The 24253-nt window shown below is 38.9% G+C and overlaps 2 protein-coding genes across 3 annotated transcripts; both read left to right on the forward strand.

Annotated features, from left to right (window-relative positions):
• Nucleotides 1-7832: 7832 nt before the first annotated feature.
• Nucleotides 7833-13847, forward strand: glrx2 (glutaredoxin 2). Of its 2 annotated transcripts, none has more exons than XM_037771003.1 (4): nt 7833-7909; nt 8933-8993; nt 9437-9613; nt 12959-13847. In XM_037771003.1, the coding sequence occupies exons 2-4, from the start codon at nt 8934-8936 to the stop codon at nt 13115-13117; spliced, it is 396 nt and encodes a 131-aa protein (XP_037626931.1). In that variant the 5' UTR covers nt 7833-7909; nt 8933; the 3' UTR covers nt 13118-13847. The 2 variants fall into 2 exon arrangements, with proteins under 2 accessions (XP_037626931.1, XP_037626930.1); XM_037771002.1 differs by lacking the exon at nt 7833-7909 and adding an exon at nt 7916-8120.
• A 1910-nt stretch (nt 13848-15757) lies between these two features.
• On the forward strand, nt 15758-23354 carry uchl5 (ubiquitin carboxyl-terminal hydrolase L5). Its single transcript, XM_037770823.1, has 11 exons — nt 15758-15962; nt 16391-16454; nt 16544-16649; nt 17878-18003; nt 18671-18732; nt 19192-19322; nt 19568-19631; nt 19973-20075; nt 21230-21343; nt 21556-21654; nt 22952-23354. Exons 1-11 carry the CDS (start codon nt 15887-15889, stop codon nt 22994-22996), a joined length of 990 nt encoding a protein of 329 aa, XP_037626751.1. The 5' UTR covers nt 15758-15886; the 3' UTR covers nt 22997-23354.
• Nucleotides 23355-24253: the final 899 nt, after the last annotated feature.

A 24253-nucleotide genomic window follows, 5' to 3' on the forward strand; every position in this document is an offset into this window, starting at 1 on the left:
CAAATATTAATTATTCTGTTTCTGTAATGCCTATTTCTCGCCTCAAATGTTTTCAGAAACATCTTGTAGTGTACTGTTAAGCTGTAAAATGAGAAAGTTGGCTCTGGCTGGTGGGCGTTGCTTGGTATTTCCTCAACTGATCTCAACATGGCTGCCGGGTCACAAACTTTCTCATTTTACAGCTGTCAGGATAAAGTGACTGTTTTATAAAAATAACTTTTTTTTTAATCATATTTGCTCCATTTCTACCCACTGCAGCTTTAATTTGTAAATTAATTACTTTTGGTATGCTCTAAGGCAGAGGTCTTCAACAGGGGGTCCGCGACCCCTAGGGGGTCCGCGCAGGTACGGCAGGGGGGTCTTCTTCTTATTTTTTTTAATTATTATTATTTATTACAATTTATCTACTCACTGTACCTTGCACATGTTTAAAATAAAAACATGAATATATGAACCTGTGTATTATTTGAATAGCTTAGTATTGAATGCACAATAGCAAGGTACATTTATAAATGGCACTAGGCCCAGTTTAATATAAAACTCAATTTTATACAATATAGAAGGGGGTCCCTGCTCCATCTCTCCATCAGTTTGGGGGTCCTTGGCCTGACAATCGTTGAAGACCCCTGCTCTAAGGTGTAGGTCAGTGGTTCTCAACCTGGGGGTCGGGACCCCCAAGGGGTCTGCAAGGTCATTTCTGGGGGTTGCCAAATGGCTGCGGAGAAAAAAAATAAGATAACATATTGAAAATTAAATAACTTATTTTTGTGAATGTTTTTTTTTCATTACATCGCCTGTGCCAGTGATATAATTTGCCTCAGAATAGCTTTTATTGAGTGTGTTTGTGAGAGTCTAAGTGTGAATGCACATGAGTTTCTGCAGGGGGATTTTCGGCTGGTGAGGTGGAGAGAAAAAGTCACCGAACTCATCAAAAATCCACATTGCCTGGAGCACTTTGGACAATGCCTTGGAGCTAGCACTTCAAACTAAACAAAACTAAAGGGGGTCGCAAACACCAACCTCATTATTCTGTGGGAGTCGCAACTCAAAAAAGTTTGAGAACCACTGGATTATGGACAAGTTTGTGGTATTTTAAGGGCTTCTTCATTCTGACTATAAAGGATAATACCTGTAAAAATGTTTTCAAATGTCTGCAGAAGCATTTGAACTTCTGAAAGCTGCATGAATTCATTTTTAGCCACAAGGGCTGAAAACACACAGCTGACAAACACACCGCCGTCACTGCTTAAAGTTGTTATTGCTAAAGTTCCCTATCCTATAAGGCAGGGGTTGTCAAACTTTTTGGGGCCAGGGACCCCTTAAAGGTAGACAATTTTCCAAGGACCCCCTCATAATCCTAACACAGATTAAGCTCACTACCATTTGTACTCTTAGCCATTGGAACTATTTGTATTGTAAAACTTTTTATTTATTTTTTAAATACTTCAGACCTGTTTCATAGTGATAAACAGAAACACATTTCAATATGAATCATAATAATACTACATATATACTTTTAAACAGTGGGTCGTTTTATTGAAATTGCATTTGGACTCAACTTATAATTGATCTTAAACCCTTTCAGAAAATGAACAGCAGCAAGACTGGCATAGCAAGACCTTCAGTATACTTCAACTTTAAAATAATGAATATATTGCTCTTTATTCAAATCACTGGCAGAAAGCTCTGAACAAATCTTAACAGAAGTTATCATAGCAGTGTTACAGAACATATCATAGTAATTAAGCATAATTCAAATTTCAGAAAATTTTGATTGGAATATTTTCATTAGAGCGAGTAAAGTGACATGATGTGTCACATCATATCAGAGTTTCCATTGGCCCAAAGCTAATGTGGGTGGGAGTAATGGGAACATTATGCTTGTTTTATTGCCGCAAATGTACCCCATCTGTAGATATGCATTTATTTAATGCTACAGCACATTTTTATAATTTATAGCAAATTATTTCACGGACCTCCAGGCAGATTGCCACGGCCCTCTGGGGGTCCCTAGGCCCCAATTTGAGAATTACTGTCATAAGCAATGTAAGCATTCCGTTAGCGTTGGGTTTCTGGTCACCTGACAAATGCCACTCCAGCATTTCTGAGCTCTGTTTTGGCCTCCATTAACTTCTGTTTGAGTTAAAAAATGCTCCGCAGAGTTATTAAATTGAATGTTTCTACACAAATATAGATAAAGGCAGAGATGAATGATATTTTTTACATTTTGAAAAACCCTACGGTACACTTTTATTGCTGATCCTGGCGTTAAATAGGTCCTGATTTTCTCTGGTCATGGTGTTGGCTCAGTCTTGACACCTTTGGACCTGGTCTTAAGCAGACTTGGAATCAACCCAGGCCTTCCTGACTGCAGCCAGGCGTGACTGATAGTTTTCTCAACACATAAAAAATGTCGAGTCTGGTTGCAGCGCAGCTCCGTTCCTGACTGAAACTCACATGGAGTGAAAAATCACGGTGACACACGCTTTACTTATCCGCATGATAAGTGCTATAGATTTTAGTGTTAGCTTATTGACGAACTGACTAAAAATGAGTTATTATGCACTTTGCCAATTGCCTGTTAAGCAGAAACTCCACAGCACCCAATCAAGCTATGGCCAAGAGAGCTACACTTTGATCAATGGAGACCACAATTGAGATTTTTCTTTAGTATCTGACTGCTTGGCATAAAGAAACTGCTTTGTCAGTCTCTCCGCACATGATTATATTTTCTCTACAGTTCGCAAACAACTTAAGACTCAACACTTTCTGTCCTCAAATGTTGAGATGACAGAAATAAAATTATTCACGTGTTAAATATATAAAAGCTGACGACTATTTATTTTCACTACATTTTTCAAAGCATGCGAAAATGAATCAAAACAACTTTCTTTCAATATTACCTGTTCAATTATTAATCAAATTGCTTAATATCTTACATCCTTTTAGAAAAAGCCTTTACTTATTATAATACAAAGTTGCCACACTGACATCAAAATACTTCCCACAAAAGGAAATCCTAATCTGCCAGTCAATCAAAGAAGCTAATCTGTAAATGCTTGTAAAACCCTCCAGTGAAGAACTAATCATTATATGCATCATGTTTGTTTGTGATTAATCACCTTTGTACTTTTTTGTTTTTTTTCATTTTTATTTTTGTTGCCACGGAAACAAAGAGGAGGAGCAGACTGTGTCAGACAGTGGGGGGGAAATCTGACTCATCAGTCTCACTTTTTACACGTAAAAAGGCACTTGCATATTCCTTAAAGGTGCAGTGTGTAGGGTCTGACGCCATCTATTGGTGAGGTTGGAGATTGCAATCAACTTAAACTTCTCAAGCATGCTGGAGAACTATGGTAGCCGACGCAAAAACGCGAAAATGTGAAAATGCGATAAAGTGAATGTCCCTATCTAGAGCCAGTGTTTGGTTTGTCCGTTCTGTGCATGGATGTATAAAGAGAACTGGATACCGCTCGTGTTCATTCATATGAAAGTTTGAGTCAAAATGGCTCGACTGCAGAGTGATAAAATACCCGTATCTTCCAGCGATCTTAGCATCCATTGGGCTCATAGAGCAGGCGCAGTAGCGTTTCCTTTAACCCCGCCTACCAGCCCTCGGTCCAGCCTCGATCTCATTCGCATGAACGGCGGAAGGAAAAATGGAATGTATTCGGCTATTAGTGTATTTTACAACTTTTAGGGTCTGATGATTTAAATAAGGGCTATTCAAGTGTTCGTACTGGGAAGTAAATTTACCTCAACAAAAAAGATTTAAAAAAATTGATTCTGGGCTACTGTAGAAACGTGGTGGCCGACTTCCATGAAGAGGACCCGCTCTGTATGTAGATATAAAAGGCTCATTCTAAGATAACGGAAACACAACAATTCTTAATTTCAGGTGATTATACACTAAAGAAAACATACTTATTAATATTATATTCCATTTCTGCCAATAAATTCCCCTAAATGCTACATGCTGTTCCTTTAAGCTGCCAGTATGCTTCTTCAGAAGTGCTACTCGGATGGGTCAAATAGCTTGTGAAACCCTCTCCCCCCAACACCTTTCTGACGTTGTGTCGGACCGTTTCTGTAATTTACCGAAATCAACAATCCGACATTCACACCCGTCTCACACCGTGATTGGCCAGTCTCCCCCCACTCTACATGTACCTGGTGATTATATGCTTCTCCTCCATCAATCTAAAGATACATATTAGGTGGATTTGAGACGTAAATTGCTGATATGCACGCATGTGACTAATTTTACCATCACTGTGATGAATAGGTTTCTGGTCCAAGAACCAGGAAAAGAAGTGACATGAATAAACGTGAACACAACGTGATTTGCAACCCAAACAAATGCTAAACCAGAAGAAGCAATGTCAACAACTCACCCCGTGCTGGCTCTAATTCGTCAAAGTGAAGCATCAGAGGCCTGATGCCAATGAGATGTGTGATATAGATCACACTAATGGCCGCTCAGTCTTTTTTTGCAAAGACAAATTATCCACCGCTAACGGCACTGAGTCCATTTTCTGAAAAGAGTTCCTGATATAGTCCTGACCTGATTTCCTTAATCTATTGTTAATGTGCGGCTGTCTATTAGGCAAATTGCGTTATCTATATCACATAATAACATTTTGCATATAGGTAGGCCTAATAGATGTGCTTATACCATTCTGTATACGTGGGTGCATACATCAGGAGCCTGCATCCCAAATTAGATGGCTCTGTGGCACCCAGCGGTGCGAATACGTCCACCAACAATTTGTCAACAAATATCAGTTCCACATGTCAGAATTTCATTGCAGCTTGAAATGTTTTTCCATGCCTCATTACCAAGCTGTTTTACATGAGGGAGAGCACACACATTTTCCTGACTGCCTGGAAAGGTACATGAAATATGCTCTTTTAAAATTCTTGTCACTTTTAAGAGTTTTAGCCTGTCATCGTTTTATCAAGACAAGCCAAGACGATTCAGTATTTGTTCCTCAGGTTTGTCTTTCTACCGCTGTAAGAGAAAAACACGACAGGGCAGTTATGTATGAACCAGAACGAGCTAAAAGTGCCTCCACAATGACCAGTAATGGAGCATTTGTCTTTTTTTTATATGCCTGAGGTTATATGCCTGCCCGCGAGGGGTGATCATTGCCATGGCAACCCTTTTGCCAGCCAGTGGGAGTCAGTTCTTCCCTTGCTCCGTGACGAACCTTTGGTGAAAGGTATGATAAACTCAGTACAGGTTATGCTGGTTTGATCTACTTAACGGAGATGATTCGAGGATGTTACATGGGAATACATTTAATCTAAACACACACACACACACACACACACACACACGCTTGTATGAAGATGATGGATGAAGCCTTCTCCCAAAACGAAGCACTCTCCTTTTATGTGAGGGAAAAGGTTTTCCACCTTAACTCTAGCTTGACGTTGAAGCTCCAGCCAGCTTGACCAAAATAACTGAGGTTGTAGAGATCAGCGTTGTGTGCTGCGAGCAAGTGTTTGAACCCCTAACGCTATTCTCCACTGCCTTTCATAACATTTCAGGATTTGTGTCGGGTATTACCCACTCCAGGGCAAAACTGCAGATCTCTTTGATGGTGTGGATCCATTCTGAAATCATGAGATTCTCGCTTGGCTTTAAAAAAAAAAAAAAAAAAAAAAAAAAAAAGGTATTTGAAGTGAAGCACTTCTGTGCTGCCTCGTCAGATATCTTTAGATTTGTGATTGATTGCGTAGCCCGTGAGCCTATTCTGGGCTAACATGGCAAATAGGGAACAGTTAATTCTGAACTAATGCATTTCCAAGAAGGAGGGGAAACGAAAACCTTTGAGGATACATGAAGGCATAATCTGCATTTGTAGCATGCTCTGAAGCCTGGTGCGATGACAGTGGTGTTATGTCAGAGGAATGTTATCTCCACTTTCTGCTGGGATTCCACTGGTCTCTTTGACCTCAGCACAGGTGAAGTCACACACACACACACACACACACGCACACACGCGCACACACACACACACACACACACACATAAAGGATAATATGGCTGCAAATTTGTTTTAATGCCACTAATTTCTTTAACGCATAAACACAATTATGGAATTTTTAGGTTGTTGTGGGCTCAGTTTTCAAGCTAGATGAAGATACTGGTATCATATGAAACTAGAAAACCTAAGGAATCCATTGGTACCAACCATGTCATACTAGCGAAAGAGGCTAAATAACGCTTCAAACTTACACTCAATTTTGGCAAGGAAAAATTGGCATGGCCATTTTCAAAGGGGTCCCTTGACCTCTGACCTCAAGATATGTGAATGAAAATGGGTTCTATGGGTACCCACGAGTCTCCCCTTTACAGACATGCCCACTTTATGATAATCACATGCAGTTTTGGGCATAGTCAGGTCAACACACTGACAGCTGTTGTTGCCTGTTGGGCTTGAGTTTGCCATGTTATGATTTGAACACATTTTTTTTATGCTAAATGCAGTACCTGTGAGGGGTTCTGGGCAATATCCGTCTTTGTTTTGTGTTGTTAATTGATTTCCAATAATAAATATAAACATACATTTGAATAAAGCAAGCATATTTGCCCACTCCCATGTTGATAATAGTATTAAATACTTATGAACTGATGAAAAATGTGTGATTAATTTGCGATGTATATGTGTGTGTGTGTGTGTGTCCATATAAATCCAATTTAAATACATTAATCAAATATGCAGAGTCCCATACACATGCATAAGTAACATTATATCTGATGTTGTGATCAGATTATATCTGATTGTGATATTTAATTAGAAAGATTTAGGTTTTGGTGAAATAGGGGCTGTCGATTTACACCCATCTTTACATCTAGAACAAATACACAACCTTGAGCATACCAGACTGTTTATGATGTACCGTAATCATGTTTGTATCGTATCTTAAATTTGTGAGCCTGGTTTGATAGCTCAGGGCTTATGCCCTTTTCTATCCATAAGCAATCATCGGAGGGAGGAGAGAGGACATGGAGGAGGAGCCCAGTTGGTGTTGAGGCAGCATGGCCCATGCCCGGCCAGTTCATATATATATATATTCTTTTTTTTGTTTTTTTCCTTCTTTTCCTCATAACAAAATAAAATAAAAATGAAATATGGATAAAACAAAATGGAGAGAAAAATAAATAATAAAAAAAAAATCATCATGTTTGTAACTACTCCACATTTGTTTTATTGATGAAGAACTGACCATATATGATGATGACCCCTAGAGCTACTATGGAAGAGTGCAGTTTTATTATTTATTTATTTATGCATTTCTTTTTTTGTTCCTTTAATTATTTTCTACCCTCTTTTATTTTTGTTATTATGTTATTTTTTTTTTTATAATTTAAGTTATATTTCCTATCCAATTGTGCCTTGTATGGTAGAAGTATTGAGTTTAGATTAAAATGCCTTAATGTTTGTAAATGAATTATCTTCAATAAAAAAAAAAAAAACAAAAAAAAAAACAATATTATAGTCTGTTGAAAAATAGTCATAGTATAATATGTCGAAAAAATAAAGAAATCATAGCATTGTTTGTTGAAAAAACGTCATAGGATAATATGTCGAAAAAATAAAGGTCGTATTAAATGAAAACAATATATATTATTTTTTATAATTTAAGTTATCTTTCCTATCCAATTGTGCCTTGTATGTTAGAAGTATTGAGTTGAGATTAAATGCCTTAATGTTTGTAAATGAATTATCTTCAATAAAAAAATTAAAAATAAACAATTGCATAGTATTTTGAAAAAATTTAATGATAATTTTAAAAAAACATTTTATTTTGTTGACGTTAAGGGAGTTCCGGTTCCGGGTTATAATCACGTTCTAACTGCGGCTTGCGTAAGCGACTCCTTCCGGTGGTCAGGTTAAAGGTAGGCTTCACCGATAAACAGTGTAAATAAGGGTCGAAAGCAAGCTGTACAGTAGCAGCCAGGGGTGGTGTGTGACTCACAACTGTCTGTACACTAACCGCATGTTTCATCCAGGCCAACAGCGCGATTATTTTCTTGCCGTATTTTATTTTGTATCCATGTTTGCTCGAGCAGGATGTCTTCCCAGGGTGGCGTGGACCGGCTGCCGAAGGTCATTCACAGTTAAATAACAACTAGATAACTTTAGTTTAATCAATGTTAAAGTACCAAAACATATATATTTTTTTACTTTTACGATTCAATAGATTCCTCTGGCAAATTCGGCATGCATGTGATCCATCAATAAATCATTATTTCATGAAAAAACATCAACATTTACCATGTTGCATGCCTGTTGTTGTTAGCTAACGTTATGCAAGCTCTGTTATCTTCCACGTGTCTTGAGGTCGTGAAGCAATGATCAAGTGTAAAAAATCAACTTTACGATATGCCGAATTTACAATTAGGTGTTCAGGTTTCATCAAACATGTACAGGAAGTGTTTAGGAAGTGTTATTATCTCTCACATTAGCGTTTCGTCTTAAAATTGCCAATTTTTACATGGAGTCTGGCGTGGCTGCGTGTCCACATTTGATTCTGAGCTAATTAGGAGTGCAAAGTGAAGAGCATGTGTAATTTACTCCTAATCCTGGATTACCTATAGCACATAAACCTTACTGCACTTGAAGATCAGGCGTTATAAGGATCTGAGACGTGGTAAAACCAGTAGCTATACAACTATAACAATGGACATGGGTGTTTTCAGACCAATAATCCTCCAGTTAGATCTTATTTTTGTGCTGATTATTAACCTTCAGCTCGTCTCTTCCTTCACGTTTCTGAGGTTATTGCACGAAGCTACTTTGTTGTGTTAATCCTTGTAGTGTGTTTTAGTTAGATTCCAGTAGTATTAATGTACAACAGTAGATCAAATACCTTTTAAAGTACTGTAATATGCTCCAATATTGTGATTGTCTTTTTCCAGAATGGGGAATTTTACATCCACCTCATCTCTGTCCAGCACATCCTGTGTACGGTATGTTCAGGTAAGTGTATGCTTACAGATCTGTTACTGTGGATCTCTCTACAACACATTTTAAAACTGTGTGTCTGATAAATGTGGCATTATAAGCGATGAGTTAAGTTTCAGTTATTTCTGGAGACCCGTTTTTTAACATTTTATTTGCTGGTGTTTCCTACAGTCCAGGAGCATTCCTTAGCTTCGTAATCAGTTGGCTTCTTTTATCAGTTTATTCCAGTATATTACTTCCTGTTTTGATGTTTCTCTGTACATTTTTTTAGCTAAAAAATCTGTTATGAAGTGGAACCCACAGTTCACTCACTGACTAAACATCAACTTAGTTACTTAATAACAATGCAGAGATAAGGTTCACCTTTGCCCAGCAACTCACTTGAGATCCGGTATGTGCATTCTATTTCTGTGTTCTACTGATATTTAATTAAATCTTATTTTTGCCTGACCTTTCAGGAAATGGTGTCGCAGAACTGTGTTGTGATATTTTCCAAGACGACCTGCCCTTATTGCAAAATGGCCAAGAATGTGTTCAATGAAATCGGTGCGACCTACAAAGTGATTGAGCTGGATGAGCACAACGACGGGAGGAGACTGCAGGAGGCCTTAGCTCAGATGACCGGTGCCAGGACGGTAAGAGCCTTGTGTTGTATTTTGGGGGGCGTCGGAATTTGAAGCAACTTTGCAGCCTGTTATTTCAGCATCTATTTAAAGAAGAATCAAAACATGCATATTTGACAGCTTGTTTGTTCTGGCAACTCTGCGTTGAAGTTAAATTTAGATGACTAGACTAGTGTTTTGTTTGGATTGCAGCCGAGACTCAGGACTTCATCTTGACTCATAATAGCTGAATCTGAGTCAAGATAAAGACCGGAGCAAACTGCATCCTTATCAGTAGTCTTTAATAATAGCAAATATATACATTTAATGGAAATAACTTTTTGATTGTAATGTTAATTTGAATATTTTCTATACGACTGAAAATATGTAGGTACAATCCCACATGTTTAGAGAAAGGTCACCTGTGCATAAAGTCTGTATAATATACACTGAACATGGTTTGAAAGTTACAATGTGAAAATTGTTTTTAGATCAAAATGAGATTTTTTTAAAAACCTTGATTTTATTTAATATGCTCAGTATGTGTCTGCACATGCAAGACCAATTTACACTTTATTTTGAGCTTTTATGTTATTTCACTGGTGACTCTTTCTTTTTCTTTGATGGCTGTGAAAGTTGTTAATAAGTTTTCTAATTAAAAAAAAAAAAAGCACAGCTCAACTCTGATTACAGATTTATTTTTGGTTAAGTCACATTCTAGAATAAGTTATTAGTTGTTTTAAAATAAAGCAATTAAATGAGTAAAATGGGTACAATAATAACTCTTTGTATAGTATTTTTCACAAACTAAATTGCAAAATCCACTGCCAAAATTAAGCAAAAGTACAGGACAGCAAAACATTTATAGATATTTTTTTTTGTTTTTTTGGTTTGGCCCTGATCCAAGTCCTAAAACACTGGGTGTTGGCCAATTCTGAGTCCAATCCAATACTTTTTCATTTACCTAAATGTTGTTGATTAAATATGTGTCTGACACTTTGAAATAACAGTTGTGGACTACTAAATCTGACGCGCCTTATTTTTCACGAGCTACTTGGACCAAATACCGGAGGTCCTGATTCAGAATTTTTAAGTTGATAAGCTTAAATTGTTGATGATATGAATTAAAGTTTATCTGGGAAAATGTCACACTGACATGACGCAATCAGCTAGAGAGAAGATGTTTCACTCTGTTGGTGTCCTTGGAACTACAGAAACACTGGCGGTTGTACAGTGCTGTAACAGATAACAGGTTCTTCTCTCACAAATTATCTTTGGCCAAGTACAGACACTATGGCTGGCGGAGAGCACATTAAACCGACAGCAGACAAATTTAACTTTGGCCTGCCATCAAGTTACTTATGGAATTGACATTAATTAGCGACAGCTGATATGACCTACCTACCTAAAAATGAGAAGCTACGTGAATATTTAGTACACAGCGTTTTGCTAATAAGAAAGAGAGACTAGAGTTGGTGTTTATCGAATCCGTGTAACATTATTTTGTCAATCCGGTTGTCAGAATTCAGAGTCAGTCACATTCACACACTGTAATTTTCACTGGCAGGGGAAGGAAACGCTGCACTTTAGAGCCCGGCTGTCATTAAGGAGATCAGCATTGCAACACTAGCAGACTGAGGTGGAAAAAACACAGTAGAGTTCAGTGAAGAAAAGGATTGTTTTTTTTTCATTGGCTTTATAGTTGATCCCTTAAAATACGCCCAAACCGGCCCTAATACTGATCTTTAGGATCAGCTCGGGATATCTCTATTGGAAATAGGGCTGTCGCAATAACTGCAACATTTCAATACCATGCTATTGGCAAGCAACCACCCAAACCACTATGTTCACATTTTTATGTTTGAATTCTTTGGGAGCGGCGCGTATCAACACTATGCTACGACCGCCAACAGCGTGATGAGGTGCTGAGTGTCTATTCTGCGCTGAAGATTTGGAGCTTTTTTTTCTGGTCGCTGAGAGTTGAAAAATTATCAGCTTTGAATTAAACGCTGCACTCGTCACTGTCACCTTTTCACCCGGCCGTCCAATCGCAATGGAGGGGGGAAGGGACAAATACCACAAAGACCAACCGTCACATCCTACATGTGGGCTACAAGTGCTCAGCTACGACAGTGTATTGGGGCCATTGTATAAAAATGAGTTATTACAGAGCTGGGGTAAGAAAAACTCAGGATTTCCGAGATTAAAGTCATAAATTTACGAGAAAAAAAATTTGGATATTTTCTGAGATTAAAGTGGCAAATTTGCGAGATTATTAAATCAAAAATTTACAAGAAAAAAACTGATAATCTCTAATAATAAAGTGGCAAATTTAAGAGAAAAAAAACTCAGCAGTTAAACTAATCAAATCACGATGAAATCAAGTTTGACTCCCCTGTCCCACTCTGCAGGCTGCAGCCAGGTACTCCTCGAAAAAAAATACGGCGCCTCATTGCCATTCTGTGTTCTGCGTTTAACAATAAACAAGCATTTCATTAGTTAAAACTGTCTTCTTTGTCATTAAAAATGACAAAGAAAAAAACAATGGCCTAACAATACAGCTTATAGCACTAAGATCAGGATGAAGAAATTTGCAAAAAGTAAAAAATAAAAGGCAATAATACTGCATATCATGTTGTTGAGCCAATCATTATCACCGCAGGGGGAAATTCCTTCAGCGTTACAGCCTTATTTGGAAACATATTGATGAAAGTTAAAACAAATCAGGACAATTAGAACAGATATTGGTAAAGGCAGTGCCAAATGACAATATTATTTGAAGCAATTTAAAAACACACCTGCATAGGAAAACGTAAGGAAATAAGGTTAAAATCACTAAACCTCTTTGAAGTTCTTTATATATGATATCTCTCTAATTCTTTTTCTTTAAATGCTGACATTTAACTGTTTAAACGGGCTGATCTCCTTCTTTAGGAAGCAAATACATCAACCGAACACAGAAACACTAGGATTGCATCCCTGAGGTGCCAGACAACCTTCGCCAAATATAAAAATATCTCATAATAAACCATACTTGAGAACAAAAATACACACAACATTAATAAACTATTAAATATTATAAAAATATATTTCATAAGAGTTGAGATGAATCCCACAAAAATATATTTTGTTTTTTATAAAGGCAGCATGTTTATCCTCTGTGGAAAATAATTGTCTTACGTAAAAGTAATTTCCAAAAACTCTACCTTTTTTAAAAAGAAGGATTTAAATGCTAAACTCCTCAGACAGGCTGTAGTGTCCATGCTGGATGTAGTGGAAGCTGCTGCTTGAGGATGTGAAGCTTTAACTGTGAAACTCTGCACTACACCTCATTTCTTTTTTTAAGAACTAATGTTACGACCTGATTTGTGTGTTCAGGTGCCAAGAGTCTTCATTAATGGAAACTGCATCGGCGGTGGCTCCGACACCAAACAGCTCCATCAGCAGGGCAAGTTGCTGCCCCTGATCGAACAGTGCGCTCCCTGCTGCGCCGGATCCGACGGCTCGGGGAGCGGACAGTTCGAGGCCGCTAAATGACTAACCGTTCTCGTAGTTTTTACCAATCCTGTATTTATGAAATGTTTACTGGATCTCGTGCTACAAGTTGCACATTGCCTGAGCATGATGCTTTTTATTTATCAAAATGCAATAGATACTTGACGTTAGGTTACATGTACATTTTCATCCAGGGATGTACAGTATTCTTATTAAAAGCTGCCATATTTTAAACACAACCTGTGAATAGTGGAAATACTTCTCATGTGCATGTGTTTTTATTGAACTATATTACAGTCATTATAAAGCATGATCTCTCTAAGCATCAAACCTCATCAAAAACTGTGAACATCATTGGTTTTGTAAGTATGTAACAGTTTGAATCCTTACTCATATTCACTTGAGTTTAGGTCATTTCTCATATATTGTAAGATTAAAAGAACTACAGATTGTTGTACGATTAGTACATTTTATTGTGCACATGTATTTGAGCATTACATACGGCTAATATGTTTTGTATTTTTTTTTTTTTTTAACTTTGCCGTCCAAGCATTTTATATATCAGTGTATCTGAGATTTTAGCAGAAGCTGTGTTTGTCTCTGAATCTCTTTGATATTAGGTAAATGGTTGATTTACCTAAGTGTAAGAATAGCCTGCTGAGTCATGATGCTGGTCCCTCTTATGAATATAAAGCTTAATTATGGGCCTATGTTTTTTTTTAATGCCTAGAATGTGCATTTGCAATTTTTAATAAACATGAATGAAAGTCCACCATCAGCCTCCTATGTCTTGCTTTGCATTTTACCGAAGGGTGCTTCAATTGTTAATCCCGTCGTCGTAGGCGGGCGGGTATTGGTTCAACTTCATAAAATGGCATTCATTTTTCTTACTGGGTCATTTGTTTGTGGTTTCATTTGTTGATACGTGTTTATTCCTAAAACGATGCTTGTTGTTAAGGTTTTGAAATATCTTGTTTTGTCAAATATTTGGTGCTTTTCCGACGGTATATGCTGTGACATAAAACGCGCGCACCCATTTTTGCTCACATTGCACCGCATCACGGTGACGTCACTCCAGTTGTAGTGATGGGAATTCCGGCTCTTTTCAGTGAGCCAGATCATTTGGCTCAGCTCACTAAGAAGAGCCGGCTCTTTCGGCTCCCAAACGGCTCTTCGTTTTACCACTTCTGCCTTTTATAATTCAGCCAAATTAAGCTCTGTTTTGACCTATGATTGTGTTCACATATATCACTTAAGTTACTCAATATAATTATACTAAACCTTATATTTTCCAGAATATCGTAATTTTACATGCTGCTTTGTTTCCGACTGCCACTCATCTTTTCTGCTATTCGCGCATCACACTCCTCTCTCTCTTTCTCTCCTCCTCTCCCTCCTGCTCTGTACCTGTAGACCGTCAGCGCGCCGTGCAGCCCCGCCCCTCCCTGCTTGATAGTATGATCCTTGTCTGTCATCACCTGATTGGTCGCACGGACGTCATTAACACAACATTCAGTCACAGGGCCTTTCCCATTTCCGATTTTACACAGCTCGATTCCTCTCCTCGACTCCTTTCCTCACGTCTTAGTCCCGCCCACGAGAGATGCGAGCAGAGGAGGCGAGGAAAAGACACGAGGAGAGAGGAAGAGAGGAAATGTGTTTTTAGAGACATGAGACGTCGTTTCCTCTGAAGCGTCACGTGAAGCGACGGCCGTTTCTGATGACGGCAGCAGCTGATCACAGCTGGATCAGCTGTCAGTCGGCTTTAACAGCTGTTTATGTCTGAACTGATTTAATAATACTAATAAAAACACAGTTATTATCTTTCGTGAAGGATTCACTGGTGTATCACTCATGGCTCCTCCAGCAAGCTTCCTCGCTCCTCAAGATGCATTTTATGAATTGAGATGTCCTTCAAGATGGAGCGCTGAGATCGATTTCCGGGTCACAGCCAGAGGATCAAGGAGCGAGGAGAGGGGGAAGAGAAAATCGGGAAATGCGATGCTGCTACAGTCAGAGCATGGAGTGCCCGTCGCGCGGAGAACATCATCCTATCATTCTCCCTTAAATAAATTAAAGAAAGAAAAAAACGTCTCTCCGACGGGAGCCGACTCTTACGGTACGTGTCCACAGGTTCCGTGCTTTCCACGCTCCCCATTCATTGTCTATGCAAGCAGCCGCGCAATGCATTCCGGTAGCGTGGCGTCGCGATTCGAGAGACTAGGCGTGCAGGAAGCCCGCTCCTCATTTGCATAAAGTTGAAGTCCTGGCTACTTTATGCAAATCACGGGCGTCCGACGCGACTCGCCGCCTCTTGAAACTCCCGAAGATCTTTTAAAATAAACGTTGTCGATCCAAAATAAAGACATATTCAGCAACTGCATGGCTTATTTCTCGCCTCAAATGTTTTCAGAAACACATTTCAGTGAACTATTTTCGTGAAATAAGAGAAGAAAGTTTCCAAACGAGCCTCCATACTGGTTCCGGTTTGAAAGCTGGGAGCAGCAGATAGCGGAGGGAAAGCATTCGTCCAATCAGGAGCCGAGTGCCTTGTTTCTAGGGACAGCCCACCAAGCGTCCAATGTTGGGAAGCGTCGCGTCCCCTCGCGATAAAAAAACGCCCCTGTGGACACGTACCATTACCGTTCACTTAAAAGAGTCGGCTCTTTGAACCTACTCGTTCCCAACCTACCCATCACTACTCCAGTGAAATTAGCTCGACTAGCTGCTGCTCTGCTAAGCTAAGCTAGGTGTATTAGCTCATCTCGTCTATGTTGCACAGTGGAGTTGAATAAACAAACATTGTGAAGAATGGCTGGAAGCGCAGGAGAGTGGTGTCTGATGGAGAGCGACCCGGGCGTGTTCACAGAGCTGATAAAGGGTTTCGGTGAGAGACGACTGCTGCTCATTCACTGTAACGCGGCTAACCAGCTAGCTTCTCTAAAGCTAAGCTAACTGTAACTTCTAAATTAGCCACTATGGGTTTTCTACTCAGAATAAATACAATGCAGTGAGTGTGAAACGTAAATATGTTAAAGGCTATGTATTCTCAACAGTCTCCCAAGTGATGCATGTATCTAAAATGATGCATGTGTGATAATTGTGCAGCTAGGCATGCTAACTGGCTAGCATTACTCAGCGTTCAAAACAACGGCGCGTGAAAACAAACCCATGAATGACATTTGTTGTGCCATGCTCTGCTGGGACAAGCTGCGCACTTAGTTAAACGCCTACTTAGTAGACCCTTACTTAAACACGTACTACTATATACATGTGTGTGAATGAATATCTGATGCTTTATTTGTTCCTTGTCAGGTTGCAAAGGCTCCCAGGTTGAAGAGATCTGGAGTATGGAGCCAGAGAACTTTGACAACTTGAAGTATGTTCATACCTGCAGCTGCATTATATTGCATGCTCCCTCTTTTTTTTTTTTTTTTAAATAATAAAAATATATCTACTTTGTTCCAGACCAGTTCATGGGTTGATTTTCCTGTTCAAGTGGCAGCCAGGTGAGGAGCCAGCTGGATCAATCGTTCAGGATTCCAGGCTTGACCACATCTTCTTTGCAAAACAGGTATATTTAGCTAAAAAATGTGCATATTGAGTCTTTTAATATTAGCAAAATATTGTTATTTTGCTCATTCAGTCTTGTGAAGGAAGGGATCATTGCATGGGTGGGAAAAAGTACAAAATGCAGCTACTGCTGAATGGTGACAGTGACCCTGATGAAGACCTATGTTGGTCATTTTAAACAATTATTGCCATGTAAAATAAAGGCATTTTAATTTTGCTCAAACACTAAAGTGTGCCTTGGATTATTTTTGAGGGAGACTTTCATTTTGTACTTTTTTTCCACCCGTGCAATAAGCCCTTCACAAGACTGAATGAGCCCAATACACCTGAAGGATCCAAAGAGCACCTGTATGTGATTACCACAGAGACCCAGCAGCGCTTCTACTCCATTGTTTTCATTGTTATTTTGCATCTATAGTATGAATAATATTAGACAAGTCCATAGCCAAGACAATGGCAGTGTCTATCTGCTTCTGCACCTCTAATTTGAAACATGGCTCCTTGTGCATTTGTGTCCTTCCAGATGCATTTGGCTCAATATCTAACTGCTGAAGTATAGCTCCAAAAGAAGGATCACAGTAAAGAACAATAAAATATTCTCCATATTCTGCCTACTGAGGGTGCATCAGATGGTGACTGCACTGGCAAGAGCAAAAGAGAAACCCATGTGGAATTGTAAGACATTATCTTTAGTGCAGAGTTGTTTAGGATAATGAATTGCTGTGCTTCTCAATTGAGTGGGCCTATGACATTGAGCACACAGCCCACAACGAAGTGCGAGGACGCTCCTCACTTTTTTTTCCATCACATATTTGCAGAAAATTACTGATTCTTAAAATTGGTATCTGTTGCACCTTTTAAGGGTTGATGATTAAAATTCCAATTGGTGTAATGTGGGCGCTTTTAAATTCCTATGCATTAGGGCAGTCCCGAATGCCGTTTTTTGGGCTTCAAAGCTTCAGTGAGAAATAGGCTGACATGTTCTTCTGTCTGTCTGTCTGTCTCCATCTCCCCTGTTTCAGTGCACGGGACACACACACACACACACAAACACTTCTACACACAACAAACAGCAATATACATTTTAGAATAAATAATAATAATTGAATAATTAATTATGTTAATGATTATTCCTTATTCCATGGGATATTTTGGGATTTATACATTATTATTACATACTTATATATAATAAATAAAATATTGTGTATTTTATCTTTGTGTTTTTTCAGGTCATTAACAACGCCTGTGCAACCCAGGCCATAGTCAGCGTTCTGCTCAACTGCTCCCATTCTGACATGTTGCTCGGAGACACGCTGACAGAGTTCAGAGAGTTTTCACAGAGTTTCGACGCTGCTGTACGTTCATGGTATTTTTATCTTGAATCCAAAAAACTGTGTTTTTTTAATCTCTATTTTGAATGGCATGCATTCGTTCAGGAATGTACTTGTCTAACCATTCACAATACGTTTCTGCTGGTGTATTAGATGAAAACTATGAACATCCCCTTTAACTTAAGTGACACCAGCATTTGGTTTTGTAACTCAAATAATAAGTTATTCATTCATTCAAAAACTGTTAAAAGAGCTTTCCCTCTGGGAGCAGTAATTTGTTACACAACTAGCTGTAATTTCCCCTTCCATCTTTAACACTGACAGTTTCATCCTCTTACCTTCAAAACCGGGATGACTCAGTTGTCTGTCCCACAAATGTTCAAAAGATCCAGGCTGAAGTGATTTTTGATGCTCAACTTCTCCTTTGATTTAGAGATAATTCTTCTGCCTTGATAAACTATACTTTGTGATATTTAAATTTATTTATTTTAGTCTAAACCAGTTTAGAAAACAAGCAGGACTAGAATCGCTGAATAGAAGAAACATTGAACTACTAATTGGATGCATGCCTTGTTACTTAAAAAAAGGAATGTATAATGTGTCCCATACAGCCTTTCATAACGCCCGCTGCATCTTTAAGGCCAGGGTTATACAGTCAGCATTATAATCCTGCACCTCCCGCTCTCCTCAGATGAAAGGTTTGGCTCTCAGCAACTCTGAAGTGATCCGACAAGTTCACAACAGCTTTGCAAGGTAAGCTCCCGCTCATATCACATACAGCTGGAGAAAGTCAGTTTGATTGGCTTCATGTTATTTTTAGCTTCTCGTTCTAACTCTGTGAAAAGTGATTGGCCCATTTGTTGCTAATGCACCTGTCTGCTTTTGTGAAAAAGGAAAATGTGAGGTTGGGGTCATTTGTTGGTTACCCCAATCCTTTGTCAGTACTGATTCTCTTTCTTGAAACACCTTTTTTGTCACGTGAAGCACTTTCACAACTTTCTCGGTAATAACATTTTTAATTGAGGGCAAACATGTTTAACTTTCTGTGCATCACATTGATTTACTGACTTAGATTGGAGTTTTCTTCGAACATTTTCTACATCCCTACTTGTTTAATAGACAAAACCATAGCATCTACATTTGTTGTGTGTGATGCATGCTAATTATCTTTGATATTGCTTACATAATTGTGCGTTTTTTTTATATTTGCAGACAGCAAATGTTTGAATTTGATGCCAAGTCGACAGCAAAGGACGAGGACGCCTTTCACTTTGTGAGCTACGTTCCTGTAAACGGCAGACTATACGAGCTGGATGGACTCAGAGAGGGACCAATTGACCTGGGTAAGCAGAAAAAAAGTCATTTGTTATTTTTCTTTTATTGCTTTATGGTTTCAGCACCAAAATTGGCAGTTTAATGTTTAAAGTCCCTCGGTGTGAGGTCCTGCTGTGCACAGCTGAATTTCGTCTCGTTGGCCAAGGCCCATTTCCCCTAAAACTGTCTGTTTTATGATGATGTACAGTGCAGTTACTGTATATACCGACACCTGCGGTATTATTTGTTCTCGTCTGTGTTTTTTTTCCACCAGGTGCATGCAACCAGGACGACTGGATCAGCGCAGTTCGCCCAGTGATCGAGAAAAGAATACAGAAGTGAATATCTTTATACATTTCATTTTAGATTAATCTAAATGCTTTCTATCACAGTTGGTGTGGAATTATAATGCTTTCATGAATCTCTTTCACTTTCTTTAAAGAAAATGAGTAGTGAGACACCAAAAGAGAATTAATGAAAAAGCATTTTGTAGATATGATTTTGCAGACGAGCTCTTTAATCCCATCTCATTTGATTTATTTTATGCATTTTTCATAGTTTATAATCTTACAAAGCAATCATAGTGTTCTCTTGTTCTGCCAAAAAACTGCACTACCTTGATTTTTCTTGACAGTGCATCATTCTATACTTAGTACAATTGTATCGTTTCCCTCTTCAGGTACAGTGAAGGAGAGATCCGATTCAACCTAATGGCCATTGTGTCAGACAGAAAGATGATATATGAGAGAAAAATCGCAGAGCTCCAGACCCAGCTTACTGAGGTGAGTGGCAGCAAAAGAGCTGAATCAAGGGCAGACATGACAAAGAGTAATGTATTCTTTTACTTTCTCCCTGTGAGGCCGCATAAGAAATGCATCAGATGTCGACTTTCAAAAGTTAGAGATCATAACTAAACAAATCCCCCAACAAATGTTCATCATGTCATATTTCATCATCATGTTCACCACCACACATAATGTGTCAGTTAATGAAATCTAGTGTAATGATTAGGGCTGCAACCAACAATTATTTGCAATGTCACCCCAAGCTAAAAAATATTTTTCCACTGACCATGTTTTATTTTGGTTGGAAGGTGTAGTCTGTTTCACCCAACGCCACACCCAGCGTCACACCCAGCGTCACTATTGGGTGTTGTCGGAAATGTGCTCTGTTGCACCTGTAATCAACCACACCTAATCAGTGTTGACAAGATACACTGATCACACCCTGATGACACATCAGCCTTACTGCAGCAAGGTGAAGCATTCAACCACCGGAGGTCAGCAAACACAAGGTTTAACTTCAACAGTGAAAACCCTCATGTAAAAATATTTAAGGAGTAGGGTATTTCTGCTGCATTATATCCACTATTGCCTTATTTAGTTATTACTAATGAAACAACATATATACTACAGACATACAGTATATACTTGAGTTTCCCATCACACATGTTCCGCAGCTCAAACAGCTGATCTACCAGCTGAAACTACGGGAGGTGGTAGTTCCTCGCACACACACATACACACACCCACACAAACACACATGCGCTGGCGGAAAAGATCCGAACTGAACGTGCCACGCATTTTTATCGGTAGTAACGTTACTATCAGACAACACATGCGATGGTTAAAACAAGGTTAAATATACTTTTTAAGACATGATAGTCGCATAAACTATTTTATTTTTTATAATTGAATGGCTATTCGAAAAATCAAAAACCCATCCCTACTATGCACAAATCCTTACCATGGCTTGGTGTAACAAACCCAACAATTAAAACAATATTGGAATTATGCAAGTTGCTAGAGTTTAATCGACATAACAATCCTCATCACCAACTGTCCCATCTTCAGAGTGCTGTTTTTTTTCCCATCCAGACTTACCAGGATACATCCTGGTTATAATAGAAACATTTTTTTCTCCTTTCTGTTCCCAGGATGAACCAATGGACACAGACCAGAGCAGCACATTTCTCAGCTCCATCCAGTCCGAGATTGCCAAGTACCAGCTCCTTATTGAAGAGGAGAATCAGAAACTTAAAAGATATAAAGTGGGTTTCTCCTCAACACCTCATTCCCTACTATTACATGCTGTATTTTGTGTGACATCCACTGTGATATAAATGCAGGGAAAATGGCCCATAAGGCTACAGTAATAACCATGAGCAAACAATAAATGTAGAGGCTGGGTTTGTTGACTGCATCCATCTCCGAATGCAAGAGTTTTCCCTCACTTGATGGATTTTTGTGTTTTCATCCCCAGATTGAAAACATTCGGCGAAAGCACAACTACCTTCCTTTCATCATGGAGCTGCTGAAGACACTGGCGGAGTACCAACAGTTAATACCTTTGGTGGAGAAGGTATTGTCTTTTGTTTCCGTGGCTTTCTTAAACACTACTTGCTTCCTAGGCATGCGTGTCTGGGAAGACTTAAGTACTTTGACCAAAGCTTGAGCTGAAGGACGTCCTGTCATTCCGGGGCTGAAAAAAAATAGTATCGGGGAGGATGAAAATGAATTTTAGGACGAATTTGGGACGAGAGTTGAATGAAAAATATCCTGCTAATGTTACAATGAACGGCGATGAAAATGACGGCACGTGTTGTGTAGCACACAGTTTTTATTAAACCTCTTTGACAGCATAAACACACACACACACACACACACACACACACACAAACACTGTCAGTGCCAGATCCGTCCCGCACTGACAAATGTACGGCACATACCTCCAGCCTCTGACCTCACGGCAGTGGCAAACGGGGAATTATTCAACCCAAGTCAATGAGGACTGCTTGCTTATTAACGTTACCAGTTAGCTAACATTAGACTGCTTGATGTTAACGGTAAAGTTACGGTTAAAGCTTGCTAATGAGTCAGCAGCCAACATTCGCATTAACAGTGAGTGAGCTGATGATAACGTTACGCTAACTATGAGGAGTCAAAACTCTGCAACAGCTCACATTTTGTCCGTGGCAACATGCTGCTCCTCTCCCCATGATAGGTGCTTCTTGTCCTTCCAACTTTTCACCAGCTAGCAGGGCTGGTTCTAGCTTTTTCTTGGCCCTATGCAAAAAAATGTTTTGGACCAAATGCTACTTTTTACACATAAAAAAAACATATTTAATTTAATTAAGCTGCATTGTTAAAATCAAAATCCAAACAAGCATGCAAATTAGAAATAACAAACCAATAAATTAACTTTTTAAGATAATAAAAAACGAACAAACGGTTCTAGGACGATGGTGAAAATAGTTAGTTTGGAGCTTTGACATTTTGAAACATCATTGGGTATTCCTCCTTATTATTTGTATGGGATATCTTGTAGTTTATAGGGACTCTCATTGATAAATAATGAATGACTTTGGTCAATGCCAAGGGCCTCAGATAGAAAAAATAATCAAACAAACATAATGATATTGCTAAGCGTCACTGTTTATTCTGTCCACTAGAGGGCAAACGTAATGCCTCATAAAGCATGCTATGCCTTGTTCATGAATAAGACATTGAAGTTAATGTTTTTACAATGCTCTAAGTATGTTTCAATCAACTGCAGTAATTCAAATTAAATGTCTGCAGAGCGTGTGCCCAGATTTGGTGATTAGAGTCACAAAACAGTATTCTTTACTAATTCCTGTGTACATATTTTTTCTCACCAGGCGAAGGAGAAACAGAGTGCCAAAAAAGCCCAGGAGGCCAAGTGAACAACAACAACAACACACACTTCAACAGCGAAGCCTCTAATTACACACACATACATGCATCCAGAACCCTACAGTCACCCTTTAAATCACTGAGCCACATACAGATACTGTTCCATCATCTGTCATATTCATAATAATGACCACGGATGGTCTGCAGCACTTCCTCTACTGTGGCATCCTATGAACCATCCAGACAATAAAGAACTGCACTGCAGGTGTAGCAGAGAGACTGTCCACCGGCGAAAAAATACTCTCTCCATGTGTGTCCCATCAGCTCTAACGCATGATAGAAGGAAAAGATGTGCTCAAAATTATGTTCTGTCTTATTTTCATAATAAAATGTCTAGATGTTTGTGAATTGGTGTTTTTTTCGTGGACAGATTTCCAAAACTGATTATTTTCAACATATCTGTCAATTATTGATTTCTGCAGATACCTTTTTTTTTATCTAAATACTCCTCACAGATTCAGTGGTCAGACTTGGTGGTAGATCTTTGTCACCACCCGCTGGTAAAGGAGAGGAAAAACAAGGATTGTATTTAAAGTACATTACAAAAAGCCATCTGCTAAACCTTTTTTTTTGTCCAGTGTAAATAAATTAGTGTATGTATTTGGTAAGATGATTACTTAACCTATTAAAAACAATATTGGATTCAAATCTGTGTTCAACCATTTGACCTGATTAGAGTACACTGACAAGCTGCTAAGTCCTTATAAGTGCATCATTAAGATATGAGTGGTACAAGTTAAGTGACCCATGTTTTGGCTGGCTTCCCATAGCAGCATGTTGATGTTTTGAACATGGGAGTCTGTAGTGGCCTCTGTGATTTGTCCTATAAATCAGCTGTACTACACTCTGCACTGACTTACGGGTCGCGCTTGAACACAGCGTACGTCTGAAGGCCTGCGTAGTCTGACGCATCTGCAGTCTGACGACCAAAGTAGAACGTAGCCCTTTTCTATTTTTAGCTCCAGTGTTCACATACACACCTTAAGTACTCCTTGGATCGGATCCCAGTAGTCTGTTGCCAAGATCAGTCATGGCAACAGACTACTGGGATGGAATGGAAACCTACAGGTTTTACTACCAGCTCAGAGAGAGAGAGAACAGTGTGTCTGTTTTATTACCTATTATCAGAGATCAGGCCACATGGAGGAGCGGACAGAACGTATTCATGGTGACTGTTCCAGTTGTGCAGGGTGAATGCCTTCACTATCACAATACGTGCCTTGTCAACCAACATAGCAGTTAACATT

Source organism: Sebastes umbrosus, chromosome 5 (assembly GCF_015220745.1).
Source record: "Sebastes umbrosus isolate fSebUmb1 chromosome 5, fSebUmb1.pri, whole genome shotgun sequence".
Taxonomy (NCBI): domain Eukaryota; kingdom Metazoa; phylum Chordata; class Actinopteri; order Perciformes; family Sebastidae; genus Sebastes; species Sebastes umbrosus.

Coding starts and splice junctions, on each gene's coding strand:
- glrx2 (XM_037771002.1), top strand. CDS start 8,011: ATGTTTCATCCAGGCCAACAGCGCGATTATTTTCTTGCCGTATTTTAT. Junction 8,994..9,436: donor CCTGTGTACGGTATGTTCAG/GTAAGTGTATGC, acceptor CTGACCTTTCAG/GAAATGGTGTCGCAGAACTG. Junction 9,614..12,958: donor AGATGACCGGTGCCAGGACG/GTAAGAGCCTTG, acceptor TTGTGTGTTCAG/GTGCCAAGAGTCTTCATTAA.
- uchl5 (XM_037770823.1), top strand. CDS start 15,887: ATGGCTGGAAGCGCAGGAGAGTGGTGTCTGATGGAGAGCGACCCGGGC. Junction 19,323..19,567: donor AGAGGGACCAATTGACCTGG/GTAAGCAGAAAA, acceptor TTTTTCCACCAG/GTGCATGCAACCAGGACGAC. Junction 19,632..19,972: donor ATCGAGAAAAGAATACAGAA/GTGAATATCTTT, acceptor TTCCCTCTTCAG/GTACAGTGAAGGAGAGATCC.